We start from the raw sequence: 21,454 nt of genomic DNA on the forward strand, positions 1-21,454 counted from the left end.
TGATTAGAAAATGGGTGTGTAATGTCTCACATATCCTAAAAACTAGAAGAAATAGTACATGCTCAAGCTGTAAGATTAGATTTTTAGATCCTGATTTAGTCAAGAAGACAGGTCCTTATCAGAAGAGAAGTGGCCACACAGTGTAGGAGCAGATGTAATACCTCTGTGTTAATTTCAGTGGCCCCAGAATGTAAAAGGAAAGGCATAAAGTTTCTGGTGACACTGTAAGGAAAAGTTTGACTGAATCAGAAAAGTTCAATTTCTTCCTGTGATTTTTTTAAAGACTATTAAAAAATCTGGAAAAAAATACGATTCTCATTTTTCAATTTAAATAATATAAAGTTCAAAGGAGATTATAATTTTTAAAATAAAATTATGTCCATATTTGCTTTATTGGATAATAAAAAACATAAAGGTATTTTTTATTGTTTTAAATCTTATTTTCACAAAAAAAACTAGAGTTGATTTTTTTTTTTTTTCTTTTTTTAATCCTACATAGTGTGCCTCTATCTGTTTAGGCCCTAAAAGAAGCCTTCCCCAATCATTACTGTCTACAGGAACAGGTCCTTCTTCTACAGTCAATGCAATTTTTATACCATTTTTTTTGCACGACTTATTTATAATGCCTGTGACATTTTGAACTGTTTAACATTTTGTGCATATAAACTCTAACTTCTCAATTACAAATTACTTTCAGATGAAGACCAGATGTAAAATGTATTTATATCACTGCTAACACTATTTAACAAGTATTTTATAGCATTTATTCAGTTTTTTTTCCTGTATGTATGGTAATTATATAGAAATTAAGAATGTCAGAAATACCTGTACTGCTATTACACTATTTTTGGTAATTAGAAAATAACTAATCCTTTTAGCTTGGACTGTGACTCTTTACAACAGTCATGCTATAAAATAAGTATTCTGTTTTTCCACACATTGTTCTGTAGAGAGCAACTGAGGGATATAAATCGTCTGTGTTGTCACCTTATGAATATGGGAACTAATCAGCCTATAATCAAAGCATTGAAGCCATTACCCAGACACCTTGGGGAGAGTTCCTAGACTAAATTAATGGCCAGGCCATGACTATGTGCACACGTGCTCAGTTCCTCAGTCGTGTCTGATTCTTTGCAACACCATGGACTGTAGACCACTAGGCTCTTCTGTCCATGGTACTATCTATACAGGCAAGAATACTGGGGGAGCTGCCATTTCCTCTCCCAGGGGGTCTTCCTGACCCAGGATTGAGCTCATGTCTCGTGCAACTCTCACACTGGCAGGCAGATTCTTTAACACTGAGCCACCTGGGAAACCATGCCATGACTGGTTTTTTGAATCCTAGCTGGCATTTGCTTGTAGTAAGAAAGAACAATAAAAACAACAACAAAACTATGTCTTTAGGAAAAAAGGAACAGGAAGAAATATGGCACTGAAATGACTCTACCAAAAATAGGGTACCTTTCCCTTTTCATTGTTTTAAATGTATGAAACCATTTGTGTCTTATGAAATAAACTACTTCAGTTCAGTTCAGTTCAGTCGCTTAGTTGTGTCTGACTCTCTATGACCCAAGAATTGCCCCACACCAGGCTTTCCTGTCCATCACCAACTCCCGGAGTTCACTCAAACTCAGGTCCATTGAGTCGGTGATGCCATCAAGCCATCTCATCCTTTGTTGTCCCCTTCTCCTCCTGCCCCCAATCCCTCCCAGCATCAGAGTCTTTACCAATGAGTCAACTCTTCGCATGAGATGGCCAAAGTATTGGAGTTTCAGCTTTAGAATCAGTTCTTCCAAAGACCACCCAGGGTTGATCTCCTTTAGAATGGACTGGTTGGATCTCCTTGCAGTCCAAGGGACTCTTAAGAGTCTTCTCCAACACGACAGTTCAAAAGCATCAATTCTTCGGTGCTCAGCTTTCTTCACAGTCCAACTCTCACATCCATACATGACCACTGGAAAAACCAAAGCCTTGACTAGAAGAACCTTTGTTGGCAAAGTAATGTCTCTGCTTTTGAATATGCTATCTAGGTTGGTCATAACTTTCCTTCCAAGGAGTAAGCATCTTTTAATTTCCTGGCTGCAATCACCATCTGCAGTGATTTTGGAGCCCCAAAAAATAAAATCTGACACTGTTTCCACTGTTTCCCCATCTATTTCCCATGAAGTGATGGGACCAGATGCCTTGATCTTTGTTTTCTGAATGTTGAGCTTTAGGCCAACTTTTCCACTCTCTTCTTTCACTTTCATCAAGAGGCTTTTTAGTTCCTCTTCACTTTCAGCCATAAGGGTTGGTGTCATCTGCATATCTGAGGTTATTGATATTTCTCCCAGCAATCTTGATTCCAGCTTGTGCTTCCTTCAGCCCAGCGTTTCTCATGATGTACGCTGCATAGAAATTAAATAAGCAGGGTGACAATATACAGCCTTGACGTACTCCTTTTCCTATTTGCAACCAGTCTGTTGTTCCATGTCCAGTTCTAACTGTTGCTTCCTGACCTGCATATAGGTTTCTCAAGAGGCAGGTCAGGTGGTCTGGGATTCCCATCTCTTTCAGAATTTTCCACAGTTTATTGTGATCCACACAGTCAAAGGCTTTGGCATAGTCAATAAAGCAGAAATAGATGTTTTTCTGGCACTCTCTTGCCTTTTCCATGATCAAGAGGATGTTGGCAATTTGATCTCTGGTTCCTCTGCCTTTTCTAAAACCAGCTTGAACATCAGGAAGTTCACGGTTCACGTATTGCTGAAGCCTGGCTTGCAGAATTTTGAGCATTACTTTACTAGCATGTGAGATGAGTGCAATTGTGTGGTAGTTTGAGCATTCTTTGGCATTGCCTTTCTTTGTGATTGGAATGAAAACTGACCTTTCCAGTCCTGTGGCCACTGCTGAGTTTTCCAAATTTGCTGGCATATTGAGTGTAGCACTTTCACAGCATCATCTTTCAGGATTTGAAATAGCTCAACCCGAATTCCATCACCTCCACTAGCTTTGTTTGTAGTGATGGTTTCTAAGGTCTGCTTAGATACCACATTCCAGGATGTCTGGCTCTAGGTGCGTGATCACACCATCGTGATTATCTGGGTCATGAAGCTCTTTTTTTGTACTGTTCTTCTGTGTATTCTTGCCACCTCTTCTTAATATCTTCTGCTTCTGTTAGGTCCCTACCATTTCTGCCCTTTATTGAGCCCGTCTTTGCATGAAATGCTCCCTTGGTATCTCTAATTTTCTTGAAGAGATCTCTAGTCTTTCCCATTCTGTTGTTTTCCTCTATGTCTTTGCATTGATCACTGAGGAAGGCTTTCTTATCTCTCCTTGCTATTCTTTGGAACTCTGCCTTCAGATGCTTATATCTTTCTTTTCCTCCTTTGCTTTTCACTTCTCTTCTTTTCACAGCTATTTGTAAGGCCTCCCCAGACAGCTATTTTGCTTTTTTGCATTTCTTTTACATGGGGATGGTCCTGATCCCTGTGTCCTGTACAATGTCTTGAACCTCCGTCCATAGTTAATCAGGCACTCTATCAGATCTAGTCCCGTAAATCTTTTTCTCACTTCCACTGTATAATCATAAGGAATTTGATTTAGGTCATACCTGAATGGTCTAGTGGTTTTCCCTACTTTCTTCAATTTAGGTCTGAATTTGGCAATAAGGAGTTCATGATCTCAGCCACAGTCAGCTCCCGGTCTTGTTTTTGCTGACTGTATAGAGCTTCTCCATCTTTGGCTGCAAAGAATATAATCAATCTGATTTTGATGTTGACCATCTGGTGATGTCCATGTATAGAGTCTTCTTTGTGTTGTTGGAAGAGGGTTTTGCTATGACAAGGGCGTTCTCTTGGCAAAACTCTATTAGCCTTTGCCCTGCTTCATTCTGTACTCCAAGGCCAAATTTGCCTGTTACTCCAGGTCTTTCTTGACTTCCTACTTTTGCATTCCAGTCCCCTATAATGAAAAGGACATCTTTTTTGGGTGTTAGTTCTAAAAGGTCTTGTAGGTCTTCATAGAACCGTTCAACTTCAGCTTCTTCAGCATTACTGGTTGGGGCATAGACTTGGATTACTGTGATACTGAATGGTTTGCCTTGGAAATGAACAGAGATCATTCTGTCCTTTTTGAGATTGCATCCAAGTACTGCATTTGGGACTCTTCTGTTGACCATGATGGCTACTCCATTTCTTCTCAGAGGTTCTGCCCGCATTAGTAGATATAATGGTCATCTGAGTTAAATTCACCCATTCCAGTCCATTTTAGTTTGCTGATTCCTAGAATGTCGATGTTCACTCTTGCCATCTCCTGTTTGACCACTTCCAATTTGCCTTGATTCATGGACCTGACATTCCAGGTTCCTATGCAATCTTGCTCTTTACAGCATCGGACCTTGCTTCTATCACCAGTCACATCCACAACTGGGTATTGTTTTTGCTTTGGCTCCATCCCTTCATTCTTTCTGGAGTTGTTTCTGCACTGATCTCCAGCAGCATATTGGGCACCTACCGACCCGGGGAGTTCCCCTTTCAGTATCCTATCATTTTCCCTTTTCATACTGTTCATGGGGTTCTCAAGGCAAGAATACTGAAGTGGTTTGCCATTCCCTTCTCCAGTGGACCACATTCTGTCAGACTACTTAACTCTCACCAAAGCTAAAATAATGGTGCCTAGAAGGAAAGTCCATTTGAAGTTGTTCTCAGAGGTACTAAAAAAAACCTAAATACATATATATATATGCATATATTTTTAAAATATGGTCTAAATGTAATTCAGATAAAATTTATGATTACTAATCTTGAAATAATTTCCTTTTTACTTGAAATTTAGCCATTATTAAATGGGAGCTGTTTATCTTAGTTTTCAGTAAATGTATTATTCATTGTCAATATCTAAATTTAAGTCTATAAATTAGCAATACTGTTTAAGATCTATACATTTTGTAAAAGCACAGAATTTTTTACCTGATTTATGAAGCTCATATGTTTAATAATTTACTAATATTTAAAATGAATAACTGAATAGTAAGAAAAAAGTATAAATAAGGTATTACATGAAAAAATATAGAGGGAACTTTGTTTTTTAGGCAGTTCTATGGTTTCTTGGTTCAAAATCAGAATCTCAACTCTAAGAAAAAAGTTTCTTATAGAGTCTGAAGGTGCTGGTTTTTCAAACATGTGCTTTGCTGTGCTTAGTTGTTCAGTCGTGTCCGACTCTTTGCGACCCCATGGACTGTAGTCTTCCAGGCTCCTGTGTCTATGAAGATTCTCCAGGCAAGAATAATGGAGTGGGTTGCCATGCCTTCCTCTAGGGGTTCTTCCCAACCCAGGGATCAAATGCGGGTCTCCCGCATTGCAGGCACATTCTCTACTATCTGAACCACCAGGGAAGGCCAAAAATACTGGAGTGGGTAGCCTATGTCTTTTCCAGGGAAACTTTCCCATCCAGCAATCGAACCCAATCTCCTGCACTGTAGACAGATTCTTTACAGCTGAGCTACCTGGGAATCCCCTTTTTAAAACATAGTTTTTGCCACATCAAGGACACGAAACAAACTCAAGCAAACTAAAGCTTATTGGTTCAATTATTAAATAGCATTTGTTAAATTAAAGAGGATATTAAAGTTTAGGTTATATTATCAGTAAAAAATTATACTTGAATGCAATATGCTTCTCTTCTTCAAAATGTAAGAAATGTAAGGTATGTATTTTCCAGATTTTAAAAAACAAACCAATAAATTGGAATCTCATGAACCATAGGTCAAATTCCATGCTAAACAAGAATATATTCTGACTTGTCATGAATATTCATTAATTGTATCCTATACATTTCCAAAAGAGTGATAAAGGTTTATTTTAGGCAAATGATTAATTTATTTCAAAAGATTACTCAAGTTCTATAATTTAAAAGTCTTTCTTATTTGCTTTATAGTTCAATTCATATTTTAATAATTTAAAATCCAATTATTATTGCCAAGATATTATAGGCAATTTTACATCCCATTAACCTTGCTTTGTTTTAATTATAAAGATCCTTTGTTAGATTCCTTTAAATGATCCAGTTTATAATTTCAGCCTGTCCTAGGGAGTATTTTAATTCAGCTGCACATTCATCAACTGTTTTTGTCCTGTTAATTGTAGACAACTGCACAATTGCTTTCTCCACCTATGATTGATGAATTTTATTCACGAGTGTAGATGTTAAGTAGCATAAACATTTATAACAATTTCCACTTAAAGATTTTTATCTTCATTCCCACAAGGACAAATTAAAACTGATATTTAACAACCAAGAGAAAACATTTTATGCATGTTTCATTTTACAGTATTAGCAAATGTTAAGAAAAATGTTGCATTTCCATGCAAATGTGCTAAAAGTGTATGCAAAGAATCTAACATGTGCCTGGATATAGTGGGCATCAACAAATATAGGCCAGATAAACAAAGCAATATGTCTTTACTATAACTACATCCCAACCATTTAAATATGATATTTTTTTGATTTGGAACTCCCAGTTCAAATTTATGAAAGAGAAAAGTTTAAATTGAAAAGGAAAGGGCCAAAGTAAAAATAGGAGTCAGCAAAATATAATATGTCATAACAAAAAATAATAAAAAAACTTCTATTTTTAAGGTGCCAATATTACTGTAGTTGTAAAAAAAATGTCATATATTACTTCCAACTTTCAGAGAAACTAGGCAAGATGTGAAACAATATCAGAGGGAGATTATATTACATGCCTAGTTTATCAATAGGAGAACTGGTATTTGAACCTTGTATAAAGAAAGTATTTTGAGACAATGCTACTGAATTGATAACTCAATAATATGGTCAGGGGAGCCTCTCTGAGAGTGTGACATTTAAGCGGATTCTCAATGACGGGTAGAATCAATCATGTGAAGATGTGGGGAAAGAAGACTCCCAGCAGAAACAGCAGTAAGAGCCTGGCCCCAGGTTTTCCACTCCACACACTCTCTCTGAGCACCACATTTGCATCCTTATCCCCCACTGACCGCATGCAAGCTGAGAACTCCTGAATCTAAATCTCTACATGAGCTGTCTCTTTGGGCTTCCCAAGTGGCTCAGTGGCAAAGAACTCACCTGCCAATGCAGGTGACGTGGGTTCGATCCCTGGGTCAGGAAGATCCCTTGGAGGATGAAATGTCAACCCACTCCAGTATTCTTGCCTGGGAAATCCATGGACAGAGGAGCCTGGTGGGCTACAGTCCATGGGGTCAGAAAAGAGCCAGACAAAACTCAAGGGACTAAACAACAAGAGCTGTCTCTTTGAAGCCTGACACCCAAAATCTAAGACATCAATCTAACATTTCTACTTGGAACTTTCATAGGTGCTACGAATTCAGAGCATGTGACTGCATGCTCAGTCGTGTCTGACTCTTTGAGACCTCATGGACTGTAGCCTTCTGGCTCCTCTCCTCATTCCAGGCAAGAATACTGGAGTGGGTTGACATTTCTTACTCCAGGAGATCTTCCTGACCCAGGGATCAAAGCTTTGTCCTGCACTGGCAGTGGTTGGTGGTTTAGACGCTAAGTCGTGTCTGACTCTTGTGACACCATGGAGTGCAGACTGCCAGGCTCCCCTGTCCATGGGATTCTCCAGGCAAAAATACTGGAATGGGTTGCCATTTCCTTCTCCAGAAGATCTTCCCAACCCAGGGATCAAACCCTGGTCTCCTGCATTGCAGGCAGATTCTTTACCCACTTAGCTACAAGGAAAGCCCTAACGGATTTATTTACTTATTTATTTTTACCACTAACTCCACCTTCGAAGCCCATGAACTCAGTGTAACCAAAAATAAAAACATCTCTTACTCAACCTACGTCTCTCTTTCTGTATTGTTCTAAGTAAACTACACTATTGTAAATTATCCAGCTCTTAAACAAGAAAGCAAAGTACCCATGATTCCTTCTGTCCTCTCTACCATTCAATCTATCAGCAGTTCTGTAGATTTAATTTCTAAGTGTTCTGTTGTGTGTTGAGTTGCTCAGTCTGTCCAACCCTTTGTGACCCCATGGACTGTAGCCCACCAGGCTTCTCTGTCCATGAGATGGATTCTCCAGGCAAGAATACTGGAGTGGATTGCTAGGCCCTCCTCCAGGGGATCTTCCCAATCCAGGGATTAAAACCAGGTCTCCCCCATTGTAGGTGGATTCTCTACCACCTGAGCCACCAGCTACTTCAAACTTGTCCACTTCTTCCATCCTCATAGCCACTCTTAGTTGGTTTATGACACCATTCTCTTCAACGAGATTCTGAAATTTCAGACAGCTATCTCGCTTCCAGTCTCCAGCCCCAGAAATCCATTTGTCACTCTGCAGATTATGCCAAACTTCTTCCATCCTTTACACTCCTGCATCCTTAGCACTACTTACAAACCCCTTCATGGTAGGATTCTTGCCATAAAGGGATGACCCTGGCCTCTCTGTGGCTGGCACACAATATGCGCTGAAACAGCTGTTTGCGTGACTGAGAAGAGCTCTCCAGCAACACGTCTTGCTGGCTCTCACCAATAGGCTTTTGCACTATACTATTCCCTCAGTCCAGAATTTTATTCCTACTTTTTTTTTTTCCTTTCATCTAGCCATGTCCTAATCATTTCTCAGTTCTCAACTAACATGGTGCTCTGTTTACTGTACTATACCAACTCATGAGCGCTCAGTCGTGTCTGACTTTTTGCGACCCCATGGACCCTGCCAGGCTCCTCTGTCCATGGGATTCTCTAGGCAAGAATACTGGAGCGGGTTGCCGTTCTTTTTTGGCAATAGGGCCTCCTACTTTCACTCTTTTTATAGACTAATTTTAAGAGCAGTTTAAGGTTCACAGCAAACTTAAACAGAAGTTACAGAGATATCCCAGATGTCCTCCCCAACTTATTGTACTCTCCCTCATTATCACTAATCCCCATTACAGTGGTTACATTTGCTACAAATTATGAACCTACATTGATAGACTGCATTATCATCCAAAGTCTACAGTTTACATGACCATTCATGCTTTGTGTTGCATATTATAAAGGTCTGGAAAAATGCAAAATGATATGTATCCAGTATTACAGTATCATACAGGGTCGATTCATGCCCTAAAAATCCTCTGTGCTTTGCCTATCCATCTCTGCTTCCCCTTAAGCCCTGGCAACCACAGATCTTTTTACTGTGTCCACAGTTTTGCCTTTTCCCATAATGTCATATAGTTAGAATCATACAGTAGCTTTTTCATATATTGGATTCTTTCATCTTGAAATATGGAATTAAAGTTCCTTTATGTCTTTTCATGGCTTGATAGCACATTTCTGTTTAGCACTAATTAATAAATACTCCATTGTCTTAATGCATCAGATAAATAGGTAGTTATTTATCTATTCACCTACTAAAGTGCATCTTGGCTGTTTACAAGTTTTAGAAATTGTGAATAAAATGATTATAAACACCACATGCAGGTTTTTGTGTGAATGTAAGTTTCTAATTCCTTTGGGTAGTACCAAGGAGCATGGCTACTGTATTGCATGGGAAGACTAAGTTTAATAATGCCAACCTGTCTTCCAAAGTGGCTGTACCATTCTGCATTTCCACCAGCGAAGAATGAGAGTTCCTGTCACTCCACAGCCTGAGCAGCACTTGCTGTCGCCAGGGTTCTGGGTTTTGGCTCTTTTAATAGGTGTGTAGTAGTATCTTACTGTTGTTTAAATTTCCGTTTTTCTGATGACCTATGATGTGGAACATCTTTTCCTTTGCTTATTTTCCATCTGTACATCTTTTGTTTAGGAACTTGTTAAGGTCTACGGCTCATTTTCTAATCAGTTTTCTTATTGCTGAGTCTTAAGAGGTCTTTGTATACTTTAGATAACAGTCTTTTATTAGATGTGTCTTTTGCAAGTATTTTCTCTCAGTCTGTGGCTGTCTTCTCATTCTTGCTACTGTCTTTTGCAGAGCAGAAGTTCATTTTAATGAAGTCCAGCTCATCAGTTCTTTCTTTCATGGATCATGCCTTTAGTTTTAGAACTAAAAACTCATCACCAAACATATCATCTAGATTTTCTCCTTTGTATCTTCTATGAGTTTCATAATTTTTCATTTTACATTTAAGTCTGTGATCCACACTGAGCTAAGTTTTGTGAAGAGTATAAAGTCTGTGTCTGCATTTATTTTTGGACATCCAGTTGTTCCAGCATCATTTGTTGGAAAGATTATTTTTGTTTCATGGTATTGGCTTTGCTTGGATGCACTTTTTGAAAACCCTGACATTACCACCAACTGGAGAATGCACCCCTCCAGACTAGGTTAAGTGCTCTTCCTTCTTCTCAGATTAGTACCTGTAACATCGGACCCTATCACAGCACCCTTGTGTTACTGTATGTGCTAGTCTGTTTGTCTTTCCTCCAAAATTTAGAAACATGTTTGTCTCATTCACTTCTCTATTCCCAGTGCCCATAATGGTGTTTGGTATATGAAAGTGAAGTCGCTCAGTCAGGTACAACTCTTAGCAACCCCATGGACTGTAGCCTACTAGGCTCCTCTGTCCATGGGATTTTCCAGGCAAGAATACTGGATCGGGTTGCCATTTCCTTCTCCAGGAGATCTTCCTGACCCAGGGATTGAACCCAGGTCTCCCACATTGTAGGCAGATGCTTTACCATCTGAGTCACATATAGTAGGTGCTAAATAGACATTTGCTATGTTAATATATACATGAGATGTGATTATATATTTATAGCTAGCTATATTTCACTATTTGTTCCAAAATCATTTTTACTGGAGAAACTACTGATATAAAAATGGAAAAACAAACCTAAAATGGCACAAAGAATATTATGATGAGCATTTAGAGGTTTTCCTGGATTAAATTAAAAAAAATTATAACTACTTTCTATAATTCCAACTCCTTCCCTAAATCAAAATAAATGCCAAACACTACCAATGAATAACAAAACAGTTTCAAAAGCTAAAAATCTCTACTAGCAAAATTTTCACTCTTCTTCTTTTCCAAGAAATAACTATAATCTTAATCTTACAAGCTAGAGGTTCAATTTGTTAACTCTTCAAAATTCCTGATAAACAGCATAATTTTCGTTTTTTACTTCACAGCTGAAATGAGTTAGCAAAACTAGCATTATGTGAAATGAGAGATTTTATAACTCATATGACAATGAACTGCCTGAACAAATAATTTTTTTCTATTTTTCATTGCCTGAACATGGATAATAATTATTATCAATTATTTTCGCAATAAAGTTTTATAAGAAGTAGAGTATATTACTATGTTTAAAATGATTATGCTATAAAAGAAAACTAATATTCTCTTGTATCTTTTGCTTGGCAGTAGGGCAAATTTCATTTTAATATTTAGAGTTGTAATGTTATGACTAAAAATAACTCAGTCATAAAATATCTAAGTGAGAAATGCATAGTAAGATGAATTGTTGTAAAAACAGAGGCTATTTCTCAGAATATAAAACATTGATGGAAAAAAAACCACTAAATTGTATTTAACTTTTTTCAAAATAGGTATTTATAGCATATACAACATAGGTTTCAAAGACTACCCTGTAAAATATTCTTTCATGACACCTCTTTTGATAAAGGTAAGTTTTACATACAGTAAAATTATTTCCTTATTAATATAATTAAATATGGTTTCAAATGAGACACAGACTATGCCAAATCTTCAGGCATTATTTTCCAAAGAACACACTCTGTCACAGATGAAACTCAAGTTGTAAGGGATGCAAGTCTTTGGCTAAGAGAAGCTATACATGTCAGGATGTTGTCCGTTACATCTGTCTTACTATATTCACTGCCAATAAAGTATAGGAAAAATCATAATGAACGACAGTTTATCATAAAAGTGATAAATGCAATAATGAGCTCAAATATAAATCTCACCATGACATCATTTTAACAATGGTATAAACATGTTCCTAGCCAGACCACTGTAGTTCCTACATTTAACTTCTCTCGCATTTTTACTGGGATAGCAGAGAGCATGATATGGTCGAATGAAACTACTTCATACGAACTGAGACGGGCTGAGGGAGTAAACACTGAACACGGCTTTGAGAACAGATGGAGCAGCAGATGGGACTGCAGGCTGGGTTCACTTGATCTGTGTAAAACAACTTTACTATTTGGTAAGACATGGCTCAGAACTCACACAAATCTTACAGACTTTGTCCCTTTATTTCATACCTGCTTCCCCTCTCCCAAATGAAAATTGCTAAACATTTTAAACTTTGTTCCTTTAAGGTATAAGTACCTGTGTGATAAATCATTTAACTAAAATATATTTTGTTACATATTTTTGGAACAGATGGCAGGAAAGAGCAGTCACCCAGTGGAATAAAATGTACACTGACTAGTTGTCTAAATACTGTACAATTAATTACCTTCCTTCATTGATGAGCTCAATAAATGCAAGTCCTGCATTCTTCTGAATAGAATTTTGCCATTCCTAAAAGGAGAGAGCAGACCACGTGTAAGAAAAATGAGCACGTAAATGAAAGTTAACATCTGGTTTAAGGATCATGTTGATGCTAATAACTTCCATGTGATATTTCTAAATCTTTCTAAAAGATTGTTAACAAATGCTATTTTCTGAGAAATGAGAATTTTAAAAGCAATCCTTTACTGTTTAGTTAAAAGGCGCTTTTGAATTCCCAGTGATGCAGACTGAGATAGAAAGTGAGGTCACAAGAACAGATCCTCACTGTGACAGTAAAATGTTGCTTATTTTACACTCTTTTTATGGCATATTTAGAATATGTTTTAAAGAGCTTTTTGCTTATTAATTTATTCCAGGGACTTTAATTTTCTTGGTCTTTCTAATATAGCTGGCAAATTTAGTTTTTTAGATTAAAGATTATACCCCTTTCAATGATACTACAAATAAATATTTGCCTAATAAAGTTTTATTAAAAATCCTTATTGATCAGTCATGCCACCCATCTATAGAGTTTTCCTCCATGATTTTCTACTAATTAAGTGTTGGCCATGACTATGGCTTTTGGAAACACAGTCTCCATGTCACTCCTTCACTCTGTTCCTGATCTTGTTTCCTTTTAAAGCTTTGAACACATGCTGGGAATAAGTGTGGTCCCCCAAAGTAGGTAATTGCTTTGTAAATATTCTCTGTTCTAAGTAGTTCTGTTAAGAAATAGAACAAATCATGAATCTATATTTCCCCAGGAGACAGAATCAACAACTTGGAAACAGGGAGGTGATAGTCTGAGGACAGGAATGATCTAATAAAAGCCTAAATGACTCTGTTTTCAGCAAAGCCATTGTGTTTAAACGCTTCCCAGGTAACAATAGTGGTAAAGAAGCCACCTGTCAATGCAGGAAATTCGGGTTCAATTCGAGTCAGGAAGATACCCTGGAGAAGGAAATGGCAACCCACTCCAGTATTCTTGCCTGGAAAATCCTATGGACAGAGGAGCCTGGCGAGCTCCAGCCCATGGGGTTGCAAAGAGTCAGACGTAACTGAGCACATTGTATTTTAGCTGCCATAACCTTTATCAAAATGATAAGATCTTTGTTGCACTGTATTGAACTTATTAAACCTTTCAAATAATTTTTGTTGAAAACAATTATAGGCAACACTTTTCTCTACATTTTAACAAAATGACTTATTGCTATCCTCATATATTTTGCATTAATTGAGGCACAGCATTAAGTCAAAGTCTCCAAAGAAGAATAAACAGGAAGACCTAGGCTGATTCTTGGGAGCCATTCACATTTTTAAGATTAGAAAAAGAGTAGTTGAAAAGGACAAGAAAAGATCTAGCAAAATTAAGAACAGCTGCAAAATATTAGAAAACATCCATGTACATACATTGGCTCAGGAAAACTGAAAAATACAAGACCCTTTAATCACTAACAGCATTTTTTAATAATAAGCTAAAAATATTATTATATGTGAACTGAAAAATTAAAATATAGCAAACCACAAAATATATGAAACACGAAAGTGAAACTACAAAAATAAAAAAGACGTCATTCCAGAGGAGGGTAAGGGACGCTCTGGTGGTGGAGTCGCACCAGAGCCAGAGGATGGCCTGAGAGCTGGTGCCAACTCAGGCTGAAGAATGGGCCCAGGAGTTGGTGCCTGAGCTGGCTCTAGCTGTGGAGAGACTCCAACTCTGGTGCTGGTGCTGGATACAGTGCTGAGGTTGGCACTAGGTGTGCTGTTGACCCTAGTTCTCTCTCTGGATTTGGTGCCAAACTAACTCTAGCTCAGACAGTAGTGCTAGAACTGGTTGTGAATTGGATCCAGTTCTGGGACTGATTCTAATTCTGGCACTGGTGCCAGGCCTGGTGTGAGAATTGCTGAGAGAAATGACTTTAGACAACTATAGATCTGGAACTGATGTCACCTCTAGAGCTGAAGCCAGAGCTGGCGTTAAAAAGGAGCTGGTAAGCTAGCTGGCTCTAGATATACGGGTGGACCTACCTTTATTCCAGTGCTAGTGCAGGCACTGGTTCTAGCTCAGAGGTACTGCTGGGACTGGTTCTAGTATTTGCTATAGCTGTGTAGTGCTGATGGAGTTGTTTGACAGCTAATGATGGAACTACCCCTACCTCTGGAGCTGGCTCCACTTACATAGCTGGTTCTAAAGAGAGAACACGGTATATTTCTCCATCTATTAGTGTCCTCTTTGATTTCTTTCACCAGTGTTTTATAGTTTTCTATATATAGGTCTTTAGTTTCTTTAGGTAGATATATTCCTAAGTATTTTATTCTTTCTGTTGCAATGGTGAATGGAATTGTTTCCTTAATTTCTCTTTCTGTTTTCTCATTATTAGTGTATAGGAATGCAAGGGATTTCTGTGTGTTGATTTTATATCCTGCAACTTTACTGTAGTCATTGATTATTTCTAAGAATCAATATAGTGAAAATGAGTATACTACCCAAAGCAATTTATAGATTCAACGCAATCCCTATCAAGCTACCAACAGTATTCTTCACAGAGCTAGAACAAATAATTTCACAATTTGTATGGAAATACAAAAAACCTCGAATAGCCAAAGCGATCTTGAGAAAGAAGAATGGAACTGGAGGAATCAACCTACCTGACTTCAGGCTCTACTACAAAGCCACAGTTATCAAGACAGTATGGTACTGGCACAAAGACAGAAATATTGATCAATGGAATAAAATAGAAAGCCCAGAGATAAATCCACGCACATATGGACACCTTATCTTCGACAAAGGAGGCAAGAATATACAATGGATTAAAGACAATCTCTTTAACAAGTGGTGCTGGGAAATCTGGTCAACCACTTGTAAAAGAATGAAACTGGACCACTTTCTAACACCATACACAAAAATAAACTCAAAATGGATTAAAGATCTAAACATAAGACCAGAAACTATAAAACTCCTAGAGGAGAACATAGGCAAAACCCTCTCCGACATACATGACAGCAGGATCCTCTATGACCCACCTCCCAGAATATTGGAAATAAAAGCAAAAATAAACAAATGGGACCTAATTAACCTTAAAAGCTTCTGCACATCAAAGGAAACTATTAGCAAGGTGAAAAGACAGCCTTCAGAATGGGAGAAAATAATAGCAAATGAAACAACCGACAAACAACTAATCTCAAAAATATACAAGCAACTACTACAGCTCAACTCCAGAAAAATAAACGACCCAATCAAAAAATGGGCCAAAGAACTAAATAGACATTTCTCCAAAAAAGACATACAGATGGCTAACAAACACATGAAAAGATGCTCAACATCACTCATTATCAGAGAAATGCAAATCAAAACCACTATGAGGTACCATTTCACACCAGTCAGAATGGCTGCGATCCAAAAGTCTACAAATAATAAATGCTGGAGAGGGTGTGGAGAAAAGGGAACCCTCTTACACTGTTGGTGGGAATGCAAACTAGTACAGCCACTATGGAGAGCAGTGTGGAGATTCCTTAAAAAACTGGAAATAGAACTGCCTTATGATCCAGCAATCCCACTGCTGGGCATACACACTGAGGAAACCAGAAGGGAAAGAGACACGTGTACCCCAATGTTCATCGCAGCACTGTTTATAATAGCCAAGACATGGAAGCAACCTAGATGTCCATCAGCAGATGAATGGATAAGAAAGCTGTGGTACATATACACAATGGAGTATTACTCAGCCATTAAAAAGAATACATTTGAATCCATTCTAATGAGGTGGATGAAACTGGAGCCTATTATACAGAGTGAAGTAAGCCAGAAGGAAAAACATAAATACAGTATTCTAACACATATATATGGAATTTAGAAAGATGGTAACAATAACCCTGTGTACGAGACAGCAAAAGAGACACTGATGTATAGAACAGTCTTATGGACTCTGTGGGAGAGGGAGAGGGTGGGAAGATTTGGGAGAATGACATTGTAACATGTAAAATATCATGTAAGAAACGAGTTGCCAGTCCAGGTTCGATGCACGATACTGGATGCTTGGGGCTAGTGCACTGGGACAACCCAGAGGGATGGTATGGGGAGGGAGGAGGGAGGAGGGTTCAGGATGGGGAACACATGTATACCTGTGGTGGATTCATTTTGATGTTTGGCAAAACTAATACAATTATGTAAAGTTTAAAAATAAAATAAAATTAAAAAAAAAAAAAAAAATAAAGAGAGAACACAAAACGAAAGGATCTCTATTTCTATTTTTTCCCGTCCATAGGAAGGGAAACTATTTTATGTTCTCTGAACCCAAGCAAAAAAAAAAAAAATTATGGGTTTAGTCTATCTTGCTCTTCTGCCACCTCTAACTGTCCTGGTCATCCTTTCTCAGACATGCTGCTGCTGCTGCTGCTAAGTCACTTCAGTCGTGTCCGACTCTGTGCGACCCCATAGATGGCAGACCACCAGGCTCCCCTGTCCCTGAGATTCTCCAGGCAAGAACACAGGAGTGGGTTGCCATTTTCTTCTCCAATGCATGAAAGTGAAAAGTGAAAGTGAAGTTGCTCAGTCATGTCTGACTCTTCTCGACCCCATGGACTGCAGCCCACCAGGCTCCTCTGTCTATGGGATTTTCCAGGCAAGAGTACTGGAGTGAGGTGCCATTGCATATCAAACACTTATGTGACATAGGATTTTAAGATGAGAAAAGCTAAAATGCCAATTTTCTAACACACAGTTTAAAACTTGATAACATAATAGTACTTTCCATATGTCTCTGCAACTTCATTTTTGTATGTTTATATGCATATTATATGATTAGATTTTAGATATTGAATCATTGCAGGAAGAAGCACATTTTATTCATCTGTGGTAACCACAGAAACAGAAGAAATAGAAGATGCAAACTGCACAATGACTATATACAGCATTAAGGCAACAAGAGTTCAATTCTGAAGTTTAGTGATGTTAGATGGGAAACAGAGAAAAAAGATCTTACATATGAAATTTATATTATGTTTAAAACATTATAAATATACATTTCCCAGTATCTTTTTTCTAGTTCTAGTAGTTATTTGCTTGCCAAACATGAATATTATATTTTCTACGACAGAAGCCGACTGGTTACACTTTAAGGTTATATAGCTTGGGGTACAAGAGTAGTTTTCCAGGCCTGGTCTTTAGTAAGGACCAAAGCAGAATTCACCTAGTGTGAAGATTTTCAAAATTTCACATCAACTACAATAATCAATTTGGACAATTTTAATTTATTAAGTCAATTTCTTTTAACTACATTAATTAATATTTATAAGGCTAAAAAAATGTTACCAGTTGTCTTTCCTTAAGAAAGTGAGTTTAATTTTTTTTATTTTTCAAATTGCAATATGAGATCAAAGTCCCAGACAGAAGACATACTAAGTCCAGGTCATACATATTCATTTATATGATGTCTGAGAGGAAAAAACAAAGCCATATAATTTAAAATTGTAAGTAATATAAGAAAATATAGTAAATATGCATTTTAAAACATAAGAGCATAGAATGCTCCTGTTACGGTGGATGGCATGGGTTACAGCTTGTATCACCCCTTTATCCACTGCACCCCAGGGTGCTACTTCAATAGAAGGCTTAGAGAAGTAACAAGCCGTAAAAGTAACAATAAAACTAGATATTTTAAACATAAGTTTTTAAGAGTTTAAAATCATTGTTTTCTGGAATCTTGCATGAGACATTTATTTTAATCTCTATTGTTACGGTGAATTTTAAATATACCTCATAAGGGAATGTGGATATTTCTTTACTTTAAAAAACGGTAAATGAGAGAGAAAAAGGAAAAACAGAATATTTCACACAAAATAAAGTATATTCTCTCAGAAAATGTCAAGATCGAATATGGTTTGTTTGTTTGTTTTTAAATTTATTTGGCTGTACTGGATCTTAGCTGCGGCACGGAGGATCTTCGATCTTCGTTGCAGCATACAGGTCTTTAGTTGCCGCATGTAAGATATTTAGTTCCAGCATGTGGGATCTAGTTCCCTGACCAGAGATCAAACCCAGGCCCCCTGCATTGGGAGCGTGGAGTCTTAGCCACTGGACCACCAGGGAAGTCCCTTTAATGCAGGTTTTAAGCTTGTTTAATGATTTCTGAAACGACAGTTGTGCTAGTAGTGAAGTGAAGTTGCTTAGTCGTGTCTGATTCTTTGCAAGCCCATGAACTGTACAGTCCATGGAATTCTCCAGGCCAGAATACTGGAGTGGGTAGCCTTTCCCTTCTTCAGAGGATGATCTTCCTGACCCAGCTGAGCCACAACAAATAATCAATTTTGAGGGCATCTTTAGTTGAAAACTCTAAACTCCTTGAATTGTCAGCAAAATATGGTATATAGTATTTGGTGGTAAACAAGAATGTGTAAGTGGAAAGAAAAAAAATGAAATGTGAAGTAAAAAGTAACCCATAGGAAGTGTAACAAATAGCATATTCTCCTATTCTGTAAATGAGTCTTTAGATTTTACTCCTATGAAAAAGGGCAATACTATAACAATAATTTATGTTGGCAAAGCAAATATCAAAGTGTGTAAAGAAATAATTTTAAAACTTTGGAAATGAGAAATGGATCAAGCCTACATCATTATTTTCTCACCACTTAATATTACTTTTATTACTCATGGAACATTCGCTCTGAAATATAATTATCTATAATTTGTAGTGGTATCTCACACATATGTGTCCCCTCTAGATTATAAACTCATTTATAAAAAGAAAGATCTTATTTTATCCAACTATGTATATGTAATAAGTAGCAAGTGACTGGCATACTATACATACTCAATGTATTTCTGTTGTTGAATTTATTTCTCTAAAATCTATAGTATCACAAATCCATGAGTTCTGACTGAACTAACAAAAAATCAACAGGACTGTTGCTAAAAAGCACCAGTCATATCAGAATAGCCTCTGAAGATATGCCCAGGCATCAGTGTTATTATATTTTAAAGCTTCCCAAGTGATTGTGACGTGAATTTAGTGCTGAGAACTACTGACTAAAGTCATTCTTCCCTCTCAACAAGACTGCACACACACAAACCTCAAAGTTCCTAACTCACCAGCATGGAGTGATTTAGATATTATAAAGTGATGTGTATATTTCCTTTCAAATTGTTCAATTATTTAAACTCCTTCTACTTATTTGTAAAGTAGTATATTATTGTATCATAACTACATCATAATTATTGTAGTGTCCACATCCCTTATTACTATGGCCCTTTTTAGCTCTCAGACAGTATTTCATTCCCATAATATGGTATTTGTGTAAGACTGAAAGTGTTACCTTATAATGAGCATGTAAAAAAATGAGTAATGAATGAGGTTATGCAGTGATTCTATTCCTTTACACTGATACACATTTGTTTCTGCATTTCAAAATGTATTTCTTAAATGCATGTTGCTGTGTAACTGATTTTAGAAGTTTCAAAAGAATTATTAGGGAGGACCTCCCTGGCGGTCCCATGCTTTCAATACAGGGTAAGGGGCTTTGATCCCTGGTCAGGGAACAAAGATCCCATATGCCACCTTGCACAGCCAAAATTAAAAAATAAAAATTAAGTAAAATACTGAAAGGGGAGATATTAAAAGCTTTGTGACAAGAAAAGTACACAACATATAAAGTACACTGAGAGTTAAGAAATAGGAGGTAGCTGGACAAGGAAAGGACACTTTAATCACTGTCCCAAAACAAAGTAAATGAATACATGAAAATGTATACAAAAGGATAATAATAATAATTCATTGTCATCTCAACAAAGTCAATTTCTTGGCAATGACAGGAAAAAAGTATACTCAAAAATCTTAGCTACAAAATCATTCCAAAGTTTTCTGCCATTTGAGAAAACATACACTCACTCACTTGCTCCACTACTGAAGAAAATGAGCAGCCATAAGAAAAGGTGTAAATTAAACGTAGGCATCAAATTTTTATCCTCGTGGGGAAACATACTAAACTGGGTTTGAACGCGTGTTGAGAGCTGTCAAGTATAGACAGGTTTGTCACAATTTTTTAACTCTTCTACGTGGATGCATAACATTTCCTCAAGATGAAGGACTTTTTCAGAGATTTGGATATCAAGTTAAGGATCCTTTGAAACTAAACACTTTGAAGACAAATAGGTTCCAGAAGGATGACAATGAAATCCCCATGTTCTCTTCACAATCACTTTATGGCAGTTAGATAACACAGTAGAAATACTGGACCCTGCACATAATTTTTCCCCCACCAGTGTTTTCTCCTCTGTATCAATTCAGTGCACAGTTTCCATTGCCTTCTGTTTTGTATATAATTAAATTAACCAAGTTAATGTCCTTAGAGACTTAATTCATTTCAAATTTCTTGAAAATAAGGGAAATATTTCAAGGTAAAAATGGGAGGTTAAACTGAGATCTTGTCTTTTGGAACTCCAGAATCAGTTTTTACTTCCTATATCTTTAATGCCTATTTATCATTAGTTGCCAATAAAAGAAATAGGTAGGTTCCTCAAAACAACTTTATAACAAATGTTCATTATAACTGGCATGCTTATAATTCTGTTCAATAAGAAAAATTGTTAAGTACAAGGACTGAAGTAAAAAAAAATACTATGCAGAGAGAAAAACAGAGATGAGTAATGTTTTCAATGAATGCAAAATAATGGAAAAATAAGCAAGTACTCAAAGTATAGACTTTTAAAAAAATTTTCATTGCTTATTTTTATGAATAGTTTACAGAAAGCATTGTAGGAAAACCTGAAAGTAAGAAATGAATAATCAATGACTAGTACAAAGAGATTATTTATATGGAGGTCAATAATAGAAAAATCATTAGGCAACATGGAAATATATCTGGTTGATCACTAAAAGAAGAGTTGGTGTACTGTACAAAGATAATGAGGTTACGTAGGATCTCAGTAGATTGCTGAATTGTGTAGTAAAATTACTACAACTTTTAATAATAAATAATCTTATGAATATATACATATACATACTTATGTTTGTATTCATAATGAAAAATAATCTAGTT

The 21,454-nt window shown here is 37.0% G+C and overlaps 1 protein-coding gene across 11 annotated transcripts in view; it reads right to left on the reverse strand.

Annotated features, from left to right (window-relative positions):
* NBEA (neurobeachin) overlaps positions 1–21,454 on the reverse strand; it is a 673,417-nt gene that overhangs the window by 327,468 nt on the left and 324,495 nt on the right. For all 11 annotated transcript variants that reach the window (XM_027557433.1, XM_027557431.1, XM_027557423.1 and 8 more), the window contains one exon: positions 12,387–12,451. In XM_027557433.1, the coding sequence (XP_027413234.1) occupies positions 12,387–12,451 (65 nt within the window). The remainder of the gene's footprint in view (positions 1–12,386; positions 12,452–21,454) is intronic.

Source organism: Bos indicus x Bos taurus, chromosome 12 (assembly GCF_003369695.1).
Source record: "Bos indicus x Bos taurus breed Angus x Brahman F1 hybrid chromosome 12, Bos_hybrid_MaternalHap_v2.0, whole genome shotgun sequence".
NCBI lineage: Eukaryota > Metazoa > Chordata > Mammalia > Artiodactyla > Bovidae > Bos > Bos indicus x Bos taurus.